Source organism: Histomonas meleagridis (genome assembly GCF_020186115.1).
Source record: "Histomonas meleagridis strain 2922-C6/04-10x chromosome Unknown contig_27, whole genome shotgun sequence".
Lineage (NCBI taxonomy): Eukaryota > Parabasalia > Tritrichomonadida > Dientamoebidae > Histomonas > Histomonas meleagridis.
In genome coordinates this window covers 475,178-496,643 of record NW_027150844.1, presented here as the reverse complement: position 1 = coordinate 496,643, position 21,466 = coordinate 475,178, and the positions used below count along the sequence as shown (strand labels likewise).

Genomic DNA, 21,466 nt, shown 5'->3' with positions numbered 1-21,466 from the left:
GAATTAGATCAATAAGATAAGTATCTTCAAGAAATATTAGCGAGTTTGAATTAAGATATAAGTCGACTCGTGTTCCACGAATTAAATCTGGTCCTTGGTAATCTTGCTTGATGATGAAAAAAGGATCAGAAGCTGAACATTCTAAAATGTATTGGCAATCTCCAAATGCATGCGTTGTAATTATAACTCGTTTGGATACAAGAAATATCGATAAAAGACCTAATTTGTTCTAACAGTGAAAAGTTTTGATATTCCTCAAAAGAACTGATTAGAAGGTTTAATCCATGCCCTTGAATCGAAAATAGATTTGCCAGATTTGATTTTTTCATGCCAACACCTGAATCGAGAATAGATAAACAGAGATTTTTTTTATTTGGTATAACTTTTATAAATAATTCTTTTTGAATGTCTAAAATTTCTGAGTTATTTTCTTTTTTTGCAAGATATAAAACTTGATCACAAGCCTCCGATGCATTTATGATTAGCTCTCGTAAAAACACATCTTTTTTTGGATAATTTTGAAACAAAGTTTTAAACTTTTGGACTTCGTTTTGAAACTGAATAACCATTTGCTCATCATTCATTAAGTTACAAAAGATACAACGATTTTTTGAATTGTTTACTTGAAAGTGGCTTTGATTTTAAAATATGCTTTACTGATTAATCTTTTTCAGCAACAGCTGTAAGAATTGCATTAATTTCTTCTTCGTCCATGAGACGATATCTTGTGTTTTCTCTGGTTATAATTGCAACTTCGATTTCTTTGGGATCGAAATCGGCTCCAACAACTGTTTGAAGTGTAGAAACAACAAATTCAGCATTGTCCTTTGTAGTTTCCATTGGATGTATCTTCTTTTCAAGGGTACTTAAACCTTCATTTTCTTTAACGCCACATGAAACAGCTTTGTAACCGCATGAAACTCCAGATGGATCAATTTTATAGAGATCAAAATCGCTTTTAGATGGCTCAAAACCAAAAATAATAGCTGAAACTGCTGTTGGACGAGCAGATGAGTATTGTGATTCTATTTGATGAATTTCAGATAATCTTCCTGCTAAAATAGATACAGGAATTTCAAGGCCATTCTTATGCTCAAATAAAGCTGCCTCATAACGGAGTCTTCTGCAAATATAATAAACATCAGAAGTAAGACCAACAAGACATGCACCAACATGATCAGTGATTTTGAACATATGGGTGACTGTTGATGGATCAATGAGTTTGTCTTGAACTTTCTTTTGTACAGCAACAATAACACTTTCTTTGCCTTTTGCAGCAATTGCAGTAACTTCCGCTTGTTTAACTGCTTTGTAAGCATATTCAACTTGCCAAAGACGTCCTTCTGGTGAAAAGATTGTGATAAAGCGATCCGCTGTTGAAGACATTTTCTAATTATTTTTCGAAAGGTCTGTTTGACCAACTTAAATAAGGTGCCCTAAAACGTTTATTTTTCCTTCATATTATTAATAATATCATTAAAAAATAACAAATAAACAATAGCATAGTAAAACCTTTGAAATGCGATACACTAGTATTATTTATTAACGATTTTTAAATTTTAACATTGACATCTGGATTGATCTTCATGCATTTTGATTGTGATGGTGTTAATAGATGGCCTTTGGGCGCGAGATGCAAGGAAAATTTTGCTTAAAGCGATAAAGCCTTTTTCAATATTTTCCCCATTTTTAGCACAAACTTCAAAAAAAGGTATATCTTTGCCTTTGCACCATTGCTCAAGCTCGCTCTGTTGTACTTCTCTACGTTCACCTAAATCTGTTTTGTTTCCAAAAATCATAAATGGAAATTTTTCATTAGACGGTATTCCGCTTTTTATATATAAGTCATCCATCCATGTTTGAAGGTGATTAAATGATTCCCGTTGTGAGATGTCGTATACAATAATACAAGCATCTGTACCACGAAAGAAAGCATTGCCAACAGTAAAAAATCTTTCCTGTCCCGCAGTGTCCCATATTTGTAATTCAACATTTTCTTTACCAATTTCAATAACTTTTGATGAAAAGTCTGCTCCTATTGTCGACTTAAAATCGGCTCTAAATTCATCATTGATATACATATTGATAATAGTTGTCTTTCCAACACCAGAATCACCCAATACTATTATTTTACAAACTTTTGGCTTCATTCGTGCAAATCTTTTCTGGCATCTCAAAAAGTTCAATTATGTCAAAAGTTTTCTTGGTGTAAACTACATAAATGATATTCGCCAAAATCTTTTTTTTTCGGGCAAATTTTACGTTAATACACTCGAAAACCGAAAATTATTTTCTTCACAAGTGGACAAAAATTAGAAAAAATCATGTTCCATGTAAGCATTAAAAGCCCTATAAAAGTCATAGAAATGGTTAAAAAGCAATTTATTTTAAAAATGCCTCTGCAAAATATTTTTAAATACAAAAAGACCTTATTTACCATGTAATAGTTACGATGAAAGTAACTTTTTTCTTATTAAAATTTTAAATAAAATTTACTTTGTACTTCTGAAATGCTTTGACGAAAGCCACGCAGATAATCGACCGTTTATTTATTGCACGTTTAAAAAATGGATGAAATTGAGAATCAAAATTTCTCGCTATTTTTCAATGGAACTGAATATCTTTGTGACTTCAAGACAATAATGAATCATTCCAAATCAGTTTTTGATTCATATAATAGAAATGGTAATCGAACATTTTCATTACAATATGAAGGATCTCCAACATTTTTTGATACAATTTCAGAATTATATTCAGGTGGTGAAATAGATGTTGTCAAATCAAATTATGATTTTGTTAAAAGCATAGCATCACAACTTCAAGATCCATCACTTGAAAAATTAGTTGAACAATTTGAAACTGTATCTTCTGAATATGAAAATCTTTTTTCGACTTCTACAGACTTTGAAGATCTTAAAAAACTAGAAAATCTTATATATTCGTTAAGTGATGATAATTTTGAAGAATCAATAAAATTATTCCTTGGCACATTACTTTACACCAACAACTCACACATATATACATTAACGCAAAGTATTTTTGGTGCGTGTATTTCAAAGCCATATAATATCGATTTATACATTAAATTTATTTCTTCAATTATTCGAAACAAAGACGAATCGAATAAACTCGAAACATTAGTATATATTTTTATTGGATTATTAGCCACGTATAATAATTCACGAAAATATTTTAATGAAATTATTTATATATTATATAGTATGTATCAAAACGAATTAATTTCACCCGAAATGCAATACAAAACTCCGAAAATTCGAAAGTTATTAACAAATTTCTTTCAAAACATTAATGAAATCGAGAACAAAATTAACAATGAACGATTAACTTTTATTATTTCTGCTATAGAAAAAGATGATGAAAATAATTTACAATCGATAATTAGTAATGGAAACATCGATATTAATTCCAGTTTACAAAGACCATATTATATTCCATCGAATTTGATTAATAATAATGAAACGTTAATACAAATTTGTGCGTTTTTTGGTTCGTATAATTGTTTTAATTTCTTATTACAAAATAACGTCGAAATTGACGAAGATATTATCAAATATGCAATTTTTGGTGGAAATGAACAAATTATTAATTCACTTATCGAACAAAACTTTTCTTTTGAAGATGATTTAAAATTAATTATTAAATATCATCGAAATGAATTATTTTTCCAAATTTATCAACCGAATCAAAGATGTTTAAAACAATTCGAAAAAATTGCGCGAAAATGTATAACATATGGAAACTTTTCATTATTCGAATTCATAATGAAAGAAGGTTTAAATGTTAATGGTTTTTATAATGACGGGAAACTTTTATATAAAGCAATTAAATTACAAAATATGCAAATCGTTTCATTACTATGTAAAATAAGTTATATCGATTTAAACATAATTATTGATGAAGGAAATGCATTTTTACATATTGCTGTAGAAAAGAATAACATCGACTTAGTTAAAATACTTTTGAAATGTAAAAACTTGAATATTAATATGTATAATATATATTTAAATGTTTCAAAGAAATTTTTTCGCTTTTTTTGGTATTTGTTTTAAATGTTTTTAGTGCCATTACATATCGCTTGTAAAAACGGTGATATTGACATCGTAAAATTCTTGATGAAAAATCCGGATTTTGATGTTAACATCGAATCTTCTGAAGGATTACAACCGATACATTTTGCGTGTACTAATGATTCATATGAATTAGTTAAACTTATACTTGATAATCCATCACTACATGTGAATTTACCATCGGATATTAACTTTTATGTTTTCGAGTTTATTTTTATTAAATTTCCGAATCCATTACATTATGCAAGTAAAGTCGGTAACTTAGAAATCATTAAATTCCTTTTATCTAAATTAAACATATCGATCAACTCCAAACCTAATGGTCGAGTTTTTTTATGTTATTTATGAGTTCTTTATTAATTGCTGCGCAAAATGGTAATTTGGATGTTGTTAAATATTTTTGTTCGATTAAACAAATTAAAATAGATGATAAATCGAGTAATGTTTTCTTGTGTTTTTTGGCGTTTTCTTGTTGTTTTTATGAATATTTTACATTACGCTTGTGAAAATGGTAATCCAGAACTTGTTTCATTTATTTTGTCTTTGGATAAAATTGATGTGAATGAATTAACTATAAATTTTTAATATTTCATTCTGTTTATTTAATTTTATTGGAATTTATTTAAATGTTTTTTAGCTCCAATTCATATAGCATGTGAAAATGATAACTTTGAAGCACAAAGTGTTTTACTTTCATATCCTCATACAAACGTAATAATTAAAGCGAGTGTTTCATTTATGTTTTTGAAGTTTATTCTAATTGTTTAAAGTTTATTTGTTTTTCATTTTAATGTTTTTTTAATATTTGTAATGTTCGTTTTATGTTTTTATGAATGCATTACATTTCGCATGTAAATCGGGTAGTTTTCATTGCACGAAACTTTTACTTGATATAAATATATTTGATATCAATGAAGAAACTTCTCTTCAAATTTATTTATATTATTTGAAACGCCATTTTTACTTGCATGTACTAAAAATAACGTCGAGCTTGTGAAATTACTTTTAGAACAACCAAATATTAACATAATGAAAGTTAACGATGATAATTACAACGCACTGCATATTGCATGCCAATTCGCTAACTTTGATGTTGTGGAATTACTTCTGAACTTAAATGTTTTCGATGTGTATGCAAAAACTTGTCACGTTCACTTGAATTGTTTGGCGTTCGTTTAATGCATTTCAAAATATATTTGACTTATGCAGCGATCAAGAAATTTTGAATCTGATTCGAAAATATGTTCCTAATAATTAATTAAAGTTCATAATAATTGTGAAACTTCCATAAAATACAAAATAAAAATAGTTTAAATACATTTTTATTACTTATTTTGTATAAAAATATATTTTTTACATATTAACAAACTTCAACTTAATGAAAAGATAAATATTCATCAAACAATATTATTCATTATTTGAAATGAATAATTTCTAAACGTAATCTGATATTTTACATTAATTATAAAATTTCAAATGTTGGCTATTGATAAATAATATAATTCACTAACATTACATTTACAAATATATTTCACATGTCATCAAAATAATATTCATATTGTACACTTCATTACATTACATTTACAAATATATTTCACATGTCATCAAAATAATATTCACATTGTACACTTCATTACATTACATTTACACTTAACAAACATTTACACTTTACATACTCACACAACGCTCACCACCGCCGTCACGTTGTCTGCGTGCAGGTCCATTTCCTCTCCGGGCACGTACGGCCTCGTGAGCATGTCGCCGACTCTGAACGCCACGCGCACCCTTTGGCTTCCGACGTAGTTCGCCAAATATTTTCCGATTCTTTCCTCTATTTCGTCGATATTTTCTTCGCTTTCGATTGCGAACTTGAAACATATTCCGATTCCTTCGATGTAACAATTGTTGGAGTTAACTTCCGGCGAACGCTCTGCGCGTAATTCCTTTTCGTTGGCGACGACGTCAATTAGATTTGGGTTTCCGCATATCTCATGCATTGTTGGAATTTCGTTGTCGTATTTCATCGAATATAATACACATGAGCCAACATGAAGTTGTTCTTTGGCATAGTCTAAGAGACAATCAATGGTTTCGTCTAAGTGTACAGGATATTTAATGGGGTCAAGTTGATCTAATTTATTATCTGTTTGAAATAGATTAACTTTGGCATACATCAAATTCCGTGGCGTTGGATTGTTAATAGAGATAAAGAATCTAAGGTCTTCATAATAACATTGTAACTCAAAAAGTGTTTTGTCATAATCAGAATTAATGATTACTAACTGTTCATATATTTCAATATAAAGTCGGAGATTACACTCACGGCTATGAAGGAAGTCTGTCATAAATCGCTTCCCAAAGCTATATACAGATTTTGTTGTTTGCTCCGGATGAAAAAATACGTTGAAGTGAAGTGAAGTATCACAGATCCCAAAAGTGACGCGTATCGGCTCAATTTTAACGTTTGTCGGATTGAAATTTCGCATACTTAAACGTTCAAACCAAACAAGAACTTCACCGGGGTCATGAGGGAAGTCACGCGTCATGCGTTGGTTGCCGAGTTGGTAGCGTGTTGAAAGAGTGCATTTGAAGCGCGATTCCCATTGGGATTTAACTTCTTTAACAAGTGATATCGCATCCGTTACAGAATTTGTGGAAGATTCAAATTCGGCCTCTTTTTTCATCTTTTTGGCATCAAAGAAGACAAGCTTTAGAGAGTGAGATGCTGCTTCAATACGATTACGAATAGAAAGAACATCTGTGAACGAATGAACATAAGCTACAAGATATGCAGGAGATCGTTCATCAAAACTTGACGTAAAAACATCAGATGCACTAATGCTGGTAACACGTGAATCATTACATTTGAGCCAACCATCAGAATCATGAATAAATGATATGTAATGACCTGAATTTGATCGCCCAATATGTTGAACTATGGAATAAATAGAATAAGTTTCGTCATTAATACGAAGAGAATCACTGATAATCATCGGTGATGAGTCTTTTGTTGTTTCATTCGTTTCTTTGTTGAATTCAATTCTTTGAATGTGAACAAATAATAAACGCGGACTACGTTCAATGGTTTCAATGTTATCACTGAGCATAGAGTTAATGGATTCTTCTATACTTTGGTTTGGTGCTGCAGGAATTGTAAGAAAAATTTGATTATCTTTGTAATTTTGTTGTGTTCTATTACTATATAAATAAAAAAGATCCTTCAAAGGAATAGTTTTATTTGTTTCATCAACACTAATAAGTACATCTAAAAGCTTTGTTAGAAATTCACAGATATCACATTGAATACCAGGATCAATTTTTAAAAAATTTATCAAAGAATCTGGATTTATTGGGTCTTTTCCATATTTTAAAGAATGAGCTAAACTATTAAGAATAGAAAAAATTGGTTGATTTTTAAAATCGGCTGATAAATTCTTTATAATTTTCCTAAAAGGACGAAACCTGAAAAGTATTTGAAGTGCTGAGGACATGTAGCATGTATTTCCTCTGTTCATGATCCCTCCCGAATAGGAAGCTTCATTCATAAGTTGCTCAAAAAACCGTCACATCATAATAACCGCCGAGTAAATTTTACAAAATTTTAGAGCAGATCTTCTTTACTTATGATCTATTATATATATTATCATAATATAAGCTAAATGGTGATATATAGAATAGGTCTTTTTCTAAAATGCTTCCAAAAGAATTTTCTTATTCATTTTATAAAATTGTATATTTTCATCTTTTATTTCATTACATATATATGCGATTGCTTTTCTTAAATTAGAACAAAAATAAGATGAAGAAATCCCAAGACGTATGACCGTGTCAGGTTAAGATTAACTAGTGATTTGCATAATTCGAATGAAAAGAAAACTTTTGCATAAAGTTCTCAAAACAAAGAAATGTGTAATGAAATATGGTTCTTAACGTGTTCTTGTTACCTTTAGCCTATTGCAGCAGTTGAAACTTGGCGTACCTAATAAATCAGATAATTTACAAATCTTTAAAAATCTCGAAACAATTGTTTTTAACATAAGTAAGGAAAATGTAGAGTTTTCTGTGGAACAAACCATGAATTTATATTTTTCAAATTATCCTTTATCGTTCAACTATGTTATAGTCTTGTTAATTTATTCTGCTCTTAAATGTAATGTTGATAATTATAAAGCATATATAAATTATTTAAGATTAATCCAAATGAAGGAAGATGAAATTTATTGTTGCAATCCCAAAATTATTGATATTTTTGAATCATTTTTAACAGAAAACTTAACAAATGAAAATTATCATATTAAAAAAATGCTTGAAGAAAAAATAATTGACATCAATAAAGTTAAGGAAAATCAAATATTTGAAACTACAGAACAACCTCAGAAACGGGACAATTCAAACAAATTATTAGATATAATTCGAGATGATAAACTTGATGAACTTCAAGAAATGTCATCACAAAATAATTTTAACTTTAATGAAATAATTAATCCATCTTTTTATGAAAAATATTCATTTGTTGGACAATTTTTTCGACAATTTGTTGGGTTAATTGATTTTGCAGCATTTTTTGGATCAATTAAATGTTTTAAATATTTACTTATGAATGGAGCAAAAGTGGATAATACAGGTAGATTTGCAGTTGCAGGTGGAAATATTGAAATCATTCATTTATGCGAACAAAATCATTCATCATTTGGAGGTGCATATGAAACAGCAATTAAATTTCATCGAAACGATATCTTTAAATATATTTATGAAAATAAATTAGAAGAAAATTCAACGGAAGATAATAGCAGAATTTCCCTCATAGACATATCTTTTAAATATAGACATTCCAAGCATCAACCACTTGAGCTATTTTGTGTGAAATATAGTAATTATGAAATCCTTTCTTTTTTGAAAGATTATGGAATAAAATTCGATGAAACTGTAGTTAATGAATCAGCAAAAATTGGTAATTTGTTTCTCGTTGAATATCTCATTGAAGATAATAAAGTTCCTAAAGATATTTTACTTTTCTCAGTGCAATCAGGGAATATAGAACTTGTTAAATACATTCTTGAACATTATGAAATTGATATCAATTCTAAAGATATTTATTTGTTTTATATAGTATTTATTTTAATAATTTTGGGATGTTTCAATACAATATTTGGAAATTATTTAAATTATTTAAAACAGCACTTCTTCAAGCATCAGAAAATGGTCATATAGAAATAGTAAAATTACTTCTTGAACAAAAAGGAATTGATATTAATGCTAGAGATATTTATTTGTTTTATTTGATATTTATTTTAATAATTTTATGTTTCTAAATAATATTTGGAAATTATTTATATTTCTTGGTTCAGTTCTTGTTTCTGAATCTAGTCATGGCCACTTAGATATAGTTAAATTTCTTCTTGAAAAGGGAGCTAATATTAATGAAAAAGATATTTGATTATTTTAGTTGAAATTTATTACATTTGATTAAAAATTCAATACAATATTTGGAAATTATTTAAATTATTTAAAACAGCACTTATTGGTGCATCTTTAAATGGACATTCAGAAATAGTTAAATTACTTCTTGAACAAGAAGGAATTGATATTAATGCTAAAGATATTTATTTGTTTTATTTAAAATTTATTTTAATAATTTTGGGATGTTTCAAAATAATATTTGGAAATTATTTATATTATTTAAAACAGCACTTATGTTTGCATCTGAAAATGGTCACACAGAAATAGTAAAATTACTTCTTGAACAAAAAGGAATTGATATTAATACTCAAAGTATTTATTTATTTTATTTAAAATTTATTTTAATAATTTTGGATTTCAAAATAATATTTGGAAATTATTTAAATTATTTCTTACAGCACTTATGTGTGCATCTTTAAATGGACATACAGAAATAGTTAAATTACTTCTTGAACAAGAAGGAATTAATATTAATGCTCAAAATATTAATTTATTTTATTTAAAATTTATATTCCAAAATAATATTCGGAAATTATTTAAAATATTTGATACAGCACTTATAGAAGCATCTAGAAATGGTCATACAGAAATAGTTAAATTACTTCTTGAACAAAAAGAGATTGACATAAATGACAAAAAAATTAATTAATTTTATTTTATGTTTATTAAAATTATATGGTTTTGCAGCTATAATGTCACTTAAGAAAGGATACGATGAAATTTTAAAATTACTTCTTGAACAAGAAAATATTGATGTTGATGTTAAGGATGGTTTTTCAAGAAATTATATGAAATTTATTAATTTATTTTAAAACATTACTTATGCTTGCAACAGAAAAAAATAAAATTGATACCGTCAAATTAATTCTTAAAAACAAAAAAATTGATTTAAATATCAAGGAAAATATTCATTTTTTTTTATATAAGGTTTATAGTAAAAATTATTTGGTATTTATACATAACACATTGGACATCACTTATGATTGCATTATTTAATGGTTATACTGATATTGCTAAATTACTTCTTGAGGATAAAAGAACTGACATTAATACTAAAGATATGCATTCGTTTTATTTAAAATTTATTTAAGTATATTCTAGATTCAAAATAATATTTGGTATTTATTTACTCAATAAAAAACTCCACTTATTTTAGCAAGATCAAAAGGTCAAAATGAAATTGTTAAAATAATTCTTGAAAAAGAAGGAAACATTTCTGACCAGCAAAATGAAAACAATACAAACGAATTTGGTTTGCCTACAAATAATCAAACACCAACTAATAGCACATATAGTTTTGGTTTACCTACAAATAATCAAACATCAACTAATAGCACATATAGTTTTGGTTTACCTACAAATAATCAAACATCAACTAATAGCACATATAGTTTTGGTTTACCTACAAATAATCAAACACCAACTAATAACACGTATAGTTTTGGTTTACCTACAAATAATCAAACATCAACTAATAGCACATATAGTTTTGGTTTACCTACAAATAATCAAACACCAACTGATGCCTTATAAGGCAGTTATAACGCAGAGTTATAACTCACGATCAAGTCAATTAACAATGTCATATAATATATTCGATGCAGTTCCTAGTGTAATGATTTGTTTTTACTATTTTATATATAAACAAGAATCCCTTCAATAGGACTTTTTTTGACAAAAATAAAATAACTTTTCAATATATTGTTCAGCTCTAATGAAATGACTGAAAACAATCAAAATTGATACAATATTTATAAATATTGAAATAAAACTATTAAAGGTTTCTCAAGTGAAACGTACTTGTCGTTCAATTAATTACATAATCAATATGTTGATAAAAATGTTGATTTTCTAACAATTTTAATCGTGAAACCTTGTGCACGAATTATCATTTAAATGAATTTGATCAACTTGTTGCAAAGGCCGAAGGAATCTTTGGAAAATATTGTGACAAATACATAAACTATATTATAAATGCCTAAAACAATAATAGCAAAAAAGTGCGAGTTACCTCAAACACAATCAATAATTTAACAAAGATTTTTAAAATGTTCATTCCTGAAACTTATGGAATCTCAAGCAAAAAGCAAAATATAAGGGGGTATTTGAAACATTACAATTCAATTTGGCAAGTAATCAAACACAATGGGCTCTCAAAAATTGTCAATGTGTAGCTGAATAAGATTTAATACACACAACGATAAAAACAAACTCAAAAAGTGGAAATTATACAAAAAGTGAAACTCACGATTAAAAACGATTGTAAATGTGATCTATTTGAATACTTTACATGCAAAATTAAAATTTAAGAATTGTTTCTTTAAAATTCAATATATATTTGGTCGGGTCAATTTGATTGAATTGGACAATACCTAAAGGTATAATAGAGATCTGATGAATATAATCATTAGCCTTTCAGTTCATTATTTTTGTTAAAAAGGCTTTTTCAATGTTTTTTTTTTCTGCGCAGAAAAAAGTGACGAAAATCAATTGAGTAGTTTATTCACTTTAATCGTTTTCCATTCAAATCCGATTGTCACCCCTGTGGTATAGGGGAGCATTTAAGATGGTGAACTTATGCCAGACCACGTCCTATTTTAAGACAAATTGAAATATTACAATAACCATAAAGATACAAAGCAGTTTTTTGCCACTATGTTCCTTGCTTTCCGCTTTCATTTCTATAAAGACATCTAAATCATATCTGCATAATAAATATAAAACATCAGAACTTTTTACAGATAAAATCCAAGTGAGCTATTATAATTGGCAAAAATTAAAATAATCCAACAAACAATAATTAAAAGTTTTGCCAAAAAAATTTGATGGTTCATTAAATATTTATTTAACAAATATTTGCTAACATGAATAAAATGAAGAATACACAATTGAAGCAACTGAAGAACATTATCAAAATGCACTTTCACCAATTGAAGTGCCTGTGTTCGACATTCCAAATGTTGCACTTTGAATTCCAGCCGAATAGCAAATGAATTGAATCCTATCTCGTAAGAAATTCCACTGATATCACTGTCACAATGTGCATTTCCATCCCCTCTCTTTTTGATTTGATCAAAGCCGGCTGGCCAAATAAATAATGAAAAATCTCGTTCTTTAAATTGAAATTGATCGTTATAACGACGATAAGTATTCAATCCATTTCCAATTTATTTGACTATCCAAATGGGTGCTCTCGAAAGCGCTGTCTACAGGATACGTTCATTTAATGATGGACCCTACGTTGCAAGAGGTAGGTGGGGGCGATATTTGGGTCACACAGGGTGTCCTGATAAACCTTATAAACCTGATATTTTTATTGAGAAAAACACTCAGCCAAAGAAAATCACTATTATGGGTATGGGCACAACAGGAAAAACAACTCTTTGTGAACTTTTACAAGGCATTGATCATGGTGATTATAAACCAACTATAGGAACAGATCTCTTTAATATAGATAATGACAAGAAACAAATTAATGTATGGGATATAGGAGGAGATGAAGAATATTCAAAAATATATAATGTGATAGTCCGTGATTCAGATAAGATAATTATTGTTTGTAGTCCTGATCAACCTAATTGTTTAAAAACCTTCGATGCATTAGAGCAAATTCGAGATTTACTTGGTAAACCTCAGTTTATTATTGTATACAATAACAAAAGTGATAAATCATATGAAAAATTATTTTCATTAGATGATTTAAAGGAAAAATGTGAAAAACACCTGAAAGATTATGATTACAAAATATTTGAAGTTTCATTACTAGAAAATATAAATACTGAATCGCTTATTGAAGAAATATTAAAATTTTAGTTTTTGTAATATTTTTAGAAGCAGTCAAAGATGTCGAATGCACAATCCGAAAATATTCAAACAAAGTAAATATAATTTTCAAATGTTTTGTTGTGTATAATTTTAGATAAATTTTTTCCTTTATGGAATGAGATGTTATTTACAAGAAAAATGGAACGATAAATAGTGCAGACAAATTTAATTTTTCAATTTTTTATAAATACATATAAGTATGCACTCCTTTATGTAGTGATATCTTATATGTGATTTGTTTTGTTCAATTTTTTATGTTTAAAATGAAAAAATTGGAATTCATCAAAAATGGGATTTCAAACATTTTTCATTTGATTTAATTTTCTTTACTCATATGTTTATAAATAAGATGTAGATTATATTAATAAAATATTTTATACTCAAAACGATCAAAAATATGAAATTTTATATTTTTTCATTTTTAATGTAAAGGTGCGAAACATGATATTATTTATTCATTATATACTAATTAAAAATCGAAGCAAAATAATATCTACAATATTTTTTAATATTATAAACTAATCATAAATGAGAAGTAAATAATGAAAATATATTTTCAAATTTTATTTATTTTTTATTTATAGATCTCGAAATATTTGAATCAATTCCTTTGTGTTCATGAAGTAATTTAACAATTTCTTTATGACCATTTTCAGATGCATACATAAGTGCTGTAATAAATAATATAAATAATTTCCAAATTTTAAATTTGAAATATCAAATAACACTTATAAACGATATCTTTAGCATTAATATCAATTCCTTTTTGTCCAAGAAGGATTTTAACCATTTCTGTGTGACCATTTGAAGATGCTAAAATAAGTGCTGTCCAAAATATTTTTAATAACTACCAAATATTATTGTGAAAAATGAAATTATTCAAATAAATATTAAACAAAACAAATAAATATCTTTGGCATTAATATCAAATCCTTTTTGTTCAAAAAGTAATTTAACAATTTCTACATTAGATGCCCAAAAAAGTGCTGACCATAATATTTTAAATAATTTCCAAATACTATTTTAAAATAATAAATTATTTTAATAAATATCAAATAAAACAAATAAATATCTTTAGCATTAATATCAATTCCTTTTTGTTCAAGAAGTAATTTTACTATTTCTGTATGACCATTCCAAGATGCTTTCATAAGTGATGTTTTAAACAATTTAAATAATTTTTAAATATTGTATTGAAATATAAAATTATTAAAATAAATATTATATAAAACAAATAAATATCTTTAACATTAATATCAATTCCTTCTTGTTCAAGAAGTAGCTTAACCAATTCAGTATTACCATTTTCAGATGCTAGAATTAAAGATGTTTTACCGAATTAAACATAAAAACATTATATTGTACTAAAATACTTTAAGCAAATAATATAAATATCTTTAGCATTAATATCAATTCCTTTTTGTTCAAGAAGTAATTTAACTATATCTACATGAACATTTGCAGATGCCAAAATAATTGCTGTGTTAAATAATTTAAATAATTTCCAAATACTATTTTAAAATAATAAATTATTTTAATAAATATCAAATAAAACAAATAAATATCTTTAGCATTAATATCAATTCCTTTTTGTTCAAGAAGTAGCTTAACTATTTCTGTATGACCGTTTTTAGCTCCCCACATAAGTGCTGTATAAATTAATATAAATAATTTTCAAATATTATTTTGAAATATAAAATAATTAAAATAAAATTTAAATAAAAAACAAATAAATATCTTTAACATTAATATCAATTCCTTCTTGTTCAAGAAGTAGCTTAACCAATTCAGTATTACCATTTTCAGATGCTAGAATTAAAGATGTTTTACCGAATTAAACATAAAAACATTATGTTGTACTAAAATACTTTAAGCAAATAATATAAATATCTTTAGCATTAATATTAATTCCTTTTTGTTCAAGAAGTAATTTAACTATATCTATATGACCATTTGAAGATGAAATCATAAGTGCTGTTTCAAATAATTTAAATAGATCCCAAATATGATTTAGGAATTCTAAAATAAAATAAAAATTTCCATAGTTAATATCAATTCCTTTTTGTGTACGAAGAAATTTCATTAATTCGAAATTTCCTGACCCTGTTGCCCAGGGTAAAGTTGTCTTTTGATGCTTACTATCATTCATACAATATTTCACTAAAAAAAATATTACCAATTTTTTGCTGTTTCATTAATGATATTTATATAAAATTTTGACTTTATATTATCTAATAAAGATATAAATAAAGAATAATTATCATTTTTGATACATTCAATTTCTAATTGAGTGAATTCTTTGATTTTAATAGTGTTTTTCTTATAAAAATAATCAAAGACATCATTCCGATGAAATTCTAAAGCAATTTCATGAACTTGGTTAAAAGTACATTTATTTTGTTCACATAAATGAATAATCTCTATATTTCCACCTGCAACTGCATATTTACCTATATTATTTAATTTGGAACCATTCATAAGTAAATATTTAAAACATTTAATAGATCCAAAAAATGCTGCATACGCAATTAAGGTAACATTTTCATTTTTTTTTATTAACAAATGAAAAAAACTTCATAAAGTGATGGTTCAATTATTTGATTAAAATCAAAATCATCTTGTGATGAAATTTCTTGAAGTTGATCAATATCATCATTACGAATCGATTTAATAACAGGCATAGGATTAATTCCTTCTTTAATAAGTTGTTTATGTAGCTTCCAGTTTTCTTTTTTAAGATCTTCAATATCTATAAAAAAATTTATATTTACTTTTTTCAGAATTTCTGAATTGAATAATTTTTGTTTCAGTAAAATAATGTGCAAAATATAATGTGTTTTTTGTTTGAACTACATTAGAAGAAATATAATTTTCTTCAATCATGTTATCTAGAAAATAATATGATTCTTGCGAATTTAATTGAAGAAGAAAATGTGTAAAAGTTTCGATTATGTTATAATTTTCTTGAATTGATTCTTCTTTTGACTTAATTATATTTATGAATAATAAATATATTTTAATATCTTTCTTTTGAACTATAAAAGATTTATATATTAAACGTGAAATGATAAGATTAGATGAATATGGAAAATTAATATCAAATAAATTCATGGCACTTTCACCTTTTGATTCAATGTTATCTTCATTTATATCAAAAATAATTGATTCAAGTTCTTTTAATAATGTAACATAGTTATCTTTTCGGCTCATTCAAGAAGAAATGAATGTGATCGTTCATATTCAAATAACTTTTTGAATGATTGAGCAGGTGCTTATTTCAAATGCAAAAACATGTTTTTACAACAATTCAATTTTACCAACACATACACGTGCTGTTATAAATCATCATTATTCAGCTGAAGATTTATAGTCTGCAAACAATAGAAACATACGTTTGAGTTGAAATTGATTGTATTGGATTGAGAGTGCATTCAAAAAACGGCGTAACTACGATTTGGGGTGCGAATCATGCTCCGATTTTACCATTGCAGGAGGAGCTGTTGTCCTCGAGAAGAATTGTTTTTTACTTTTCCCATTCAATATGTTTAATGACAAAGCCGATAAATGGAACATACTTATGTTTGCTTTTCATTCCGTTCGGGAAGTTCATTTGTTTTTGGTTTATCAAGTCGATACAAGCGAAACCCAAAATACTATTGTGATGTGAGTCGAAAGCCATTACTTCTATTTTATTTTGGAATGATCACAAATTTCTTTCTTGCCACCTATTTTGATATCGAAAACATGTCAGCAAAAATGTGCAGAACCATCGAAAATCAAAGATAGTCATATGATAGAATTAATAATTGAAGAAAGAAAACAAATAAATTTACAATCATCAGATCCTGCTCAACAAAACCATAAATGATTTTGAAAACTACGCATAAACTTCCATAAGATTGGCAAAGAATTTTTTGTTAAAACCAAAAACAGAGTTTTTTTACTGGGGATAATAATTATCCTTCTTTGTTCATCTATGCAATTTTCTGCTTTATTGTATAATAATATTTTTCTAATATATTACTGATAACAAAAAAATTATTAATTGAAAAACATAAAACTTAAAGAATTTTATGATGATGAATCAGCTTTAGCTGCATCTAAAGCATATTTAACTACACAACATGATAAAATACATGCTGCAACTATTAAAACAACAATCTGTACAATGTAAACGCTAAGGACTGCTGTTCTATAAGTTCTGCGTGTTTCCCAATCATCTGTAATCCATTGTTCATATCCATCTGGAAAAGTATGTTCATCCAAACCAGTTAATGCTTGGAACGATTGGAAAGCGTCATAATATGTATGACTGTTATTCGCTACCTTTATAGCAGTGTTCTCTATCCATTGGTTCTTGTGGCTTTCTGATGTTCTGTCATATGTAATACCAATCATGATCAAAAGAATAAGGCAACAAACTGGACGAAGGAACTTTGTATTCACATTTTGGCAGCACGCAAAGCTTTTAAGGCATCCAGGTAAATCACCTCCTCCATCCATTAAAATTTTGATACCATAAAAGTTATAAATCAAATCAACAATGTATAAGACAAGGCAAATGCAACAGTGCAGAACTTACGCTCTTCTGATCCTGTGATTTCAATGTATCCATCGTAACTACTTCCCTAATCTGCGCATCTGCCATTATTTCAAATACAACATAAACAATTGATAAAATAATACCAATGATCATAAGGCCAATTACGAAACAACATATTCTTTTAAGAAGTGATGTTGCCATGCTTTAAATAATGAAATGAAAGATTTCAGCTCAACGGTTTAACTTTTTCAATAAATTGAATTATCCTTATCGTTTTGTTGGTGAAACAGATGAAAGAATTCGAAATTTCCAAATTGATTCTAATGTAACATTTAATGGTGCAGTATCAGAATTATCATCTTTTTTTCGTAATCTTCGAACAGGTATGCTTCCTTTTGCAAGTCATATAAAATTTACATATTCAGTACAGCGTTAAGTTTATTCATTGATGACAAATGTTTAGCATTTTGTAGCTACCTTAACACAACTACATCTCCTATCAATTAAACAGAAGCACAATCAAAATCAAATTTACTCATAGAAGGTGTAAAGTTAAATTCAGCACGTGCTTATATTTTTATTGAATCTGATTTAATTACAAATCCTTTTGTTCTTCGTATATCAAATTTAAAAACTGACCGTGCTGTCGATGTTCACTAGCATTCAATTCCAGAATGAAGAGTGTTATATATATGTATTATGTTCGAATTAATATATATATATATATATATATATATAGAGAGAGAGAGAGAGAGAGAGAGAGAGGAATGGAAAAACCATGTATCGCTAAGACAGAAGGGGCCCATTAGTAAATCAAATGTAAATAACATTTAATGAATTTTATTGGATCAACTTTGATTTTAAAGAGTTTTACAAAATTAATTTAGATTATAAGAATGGATAATTTTTAAATTTGAAACACAATGTTTATTATAGATTTATTATCAAGAATATAAATAAACAACGAAGTCTCATGTTCATTATTGAGATAAAGCAAGATTTTTGATTTTTATTAAAAGTACTTTTTCTCAAAAACTATCTAACGAAATCCACAATGACTATGTTTTTCGATATATATAAAACAATTCCTACATACCATATAAGTTTGGTTAAAAATCTATTTAAAAATTTTTGCTTTCCTAGTGATCAAAAAGCGGTTTTCATTTTTCTGAAAAAAAATTCTGAGTATTTGAATTCATTGAAATTTTTCTATTGAAATTTGCGAACTGACGACGGTTTAAAATGGCAGAACTGAAATTGAATTTTGGTGTTGTGTCATGTCATTTTAATCGAAAAACAAACTACAAACGAATACAATATCGTTGTTATTGGACCACCTACGGTTGGAAAATCATCACTTATAAAATATTTTATGCAAAAGTACTCTACGAATCCACAGGATGAATCAGAAAAATGCGTGTTAAATATTGGAAAAAAGGATATTGTCTTTAATATTCTTAATGTTGCAGATTATTTTGATAACCAAGTAAATAGATCATGGTTAATAAGACAAGGAAGTGGTTTTCTTCTTGTATATGCAATTAATGATAAAGCTACAATTATTGAGGTTGAAGACTTATGTCGTTCAATTATTAAATCAAGAGGTCAAAATATACCTATTGTTATATGTGGTAATAAACGTGATCTTGAAAATGAACGATTAAATTCTAAAGAACAAGGAGAAGAACTTGCGAAAAGGTATATTGTTGCCTTCTTTGAGACATCAATCAAAACGAAAACAAATATTGAAGAAGCACTTATTACACATGCAACAAAATTCATGGAAAATGATTTACAAAAAGAAACAAACCAAACCAAGGATAAAAAGACCAAAAAAAAAAAAAAAATAAGAAGAGCAAAGATAAAAATGGTGATTGTATCATTTTTTAATTTAAAACATAACATATTTAATGATTTTTTTTTTTAAATTTGATTTATTACTGTATCCGAATACATGAATTGGTTATTTTATATGCTTTTCAGATATCTGAACTTGATATTGGTTCAAAAAAATTATACATTTTTTTTAGATGAAATAAAGAAAATGATAATATTTTTGTCATAAAAAAAACTTATGATCAATAGATACACTTTTATAACTCATACTTTGAAAAATAAAGAGCATTGTTTAGAATAAAAGCTTTAGTTTGTTAGTCATTGCTTCATGAACATTCCAGATTGCATTACTTATGATCCCTTTTTGCCTTAGGATATAAAACAATGAGTTTAATGCAGTAATGATAAACATAGTTAGTGATGAAGCATATAGTTCATTAGCAATAGGATAAGATTTTTTGAACATAGGGTACTTTTCTATTAACAACCTTATGAAAACAAGTGGCATTAAAAATGGTGTACAAGCAATTTTTTCCAAACATATTATTGAAAGAGATCCTGCAAAAATTTTTGCACATGAAGAAGAAAACCACATCTTTTGTGCTCCTAAAAAAATCACAATAGCTAAATTAATATTTTTTAGATGCTTGCCTAACAAAACAGAAATTTCACCAAGAATATAACCTACAATACAATCAGATAAATAATGTTGGCTTAGAGCCATTCTATCTAAAATCATAAAAATAATAATTGGCCATTTTATGGGTGTAAAGTTAGCTAGAACAGTCGCACTCATTGTATGCCTTGAAGGAAATGAAGATGAAGATGAACAATATTTGATATAAAATTCTGGATAACTACATGGTCTTCTTCTATGAAATATTGTTTTACCTAATGAAGATAAAAATGTATGAAAAGCAAGTGAATAACTTAATTCTATCGATTTATCAGTAAGGCCAAGTGAAAACAAAACCATTGGGCTAAAAGATAATACAGTTGATGAACCAATTTTGGAACCATAATACCAAAATTCATGTAAAATAGAAGATAAAGTTATCTTTTGTATAATTTTTAATATTGGAATCTCAATTTTACTTAATATATCCCAATATGATTGATGTTCCATAATAATTTTTTTACGGTGTGATGTTGGCATTTTAGGCATTTTAAAAATTAAAAGTATAAGAAAAACAATTTTTTTATCAAAGTGAGTTTTATATTTTTCTCCATAATGATATAAATTTTTCGCTTTTTTTGAATTTAATAAATTGAAAAGAAGATTGCAAAATGTTTTTTATTTGATTCAAACACAAATAAAAAAAATATTTTGATTGAATACGGTTGAAAGTGACAATTTTTAATGACCGATGGATAAAAATTAGTGTTCTGGCAAAAACGTTAAAAAGTGGACAATTTTGAACTTTCAATGGTCAATTTTTTGTGGCAGGACTGCAAATGAATGGCTGCATGATTTTTCATTGAAATTTCGGAATGAGAGACCTTATAGAATTAATTCAATGATAACATTTTGTTAGCCACTCAAAAAGTTTCAATGATATGTTCATCGTTCGACTTTTTGAATATAGTCACTTTTTTCGACATCCAACCTTTAACAAAGCTTCATTCAGGCGGTTGGGACAATTTTGTATGCTTTTTTGTTCAATTCGAAAAAGTTTGTTCAAAGGGTTTTGAACTGAGCTTTATTTATATTGTT

The 21,466-nt window shown here is 27.0% G+C and overlaps 3 protein-coding genes across 3 annotated transcripts; all 3 read right to left on the bottom strand.

Annotated features, from left to right (window-relative positions):
* Positions 1 to 660: 660 nt before the first annotated feature.
* On the bottom strand, positions 661 to 1,386 carry GO595_004628 (Proteasome subunit alpha type-6; the record flags this gene model as incomplete). Its single annotated transcript, XM_067917781.1, has 1 exon — positions 661 to 1,386. One exon carries the CDS (start codon positions 1,384 to 1,386, stop codon positions 661 to 663), a length of 726 nt encoding a protein of 241 aa, XP_067775210.1.
* Positions 1,387 to 5,764: 4,378 nt separating this feature from the next.
* GO595_004627 (Clan CA, family C19, ubiquitin hydrolase-like cysteine peptidase) lies at positions 5,765 to 7,195 on the bottom strand (the record flags this gene model as incomplete). The annotated part of the gene is made up of 1 exon (XM_067917780.1): positions 5,765 to 7,195. One exon carries the CDS (start codon positions 7,193 to 7,195, stop codon positions 5,765 to 5,767), a length of 1,431 nt encoding a protein of 476 aa, XP_067775209.1.
* Positions 7,196 to 17,444: 10,249 nt separating this feature from the next.
* On the bottom strand, positions 17,445 to 17,876 carry GO595_004626 (uncharacterized protein; the record flags this gene model as incomplete). Its single annotated transcript, XM_067917779.1, has 1 exon — positions 17,445 to 17,876. One exon carries the CDS (start codon positions 17,874 to 17,876, stop codon positions 17,445 to 17,447), a length of 432 nt encoding a protein of 143 aa, XP_067775208.1.
* Positions 17,877 to 21,466: the final 3,590 nt, after the last annotated feature.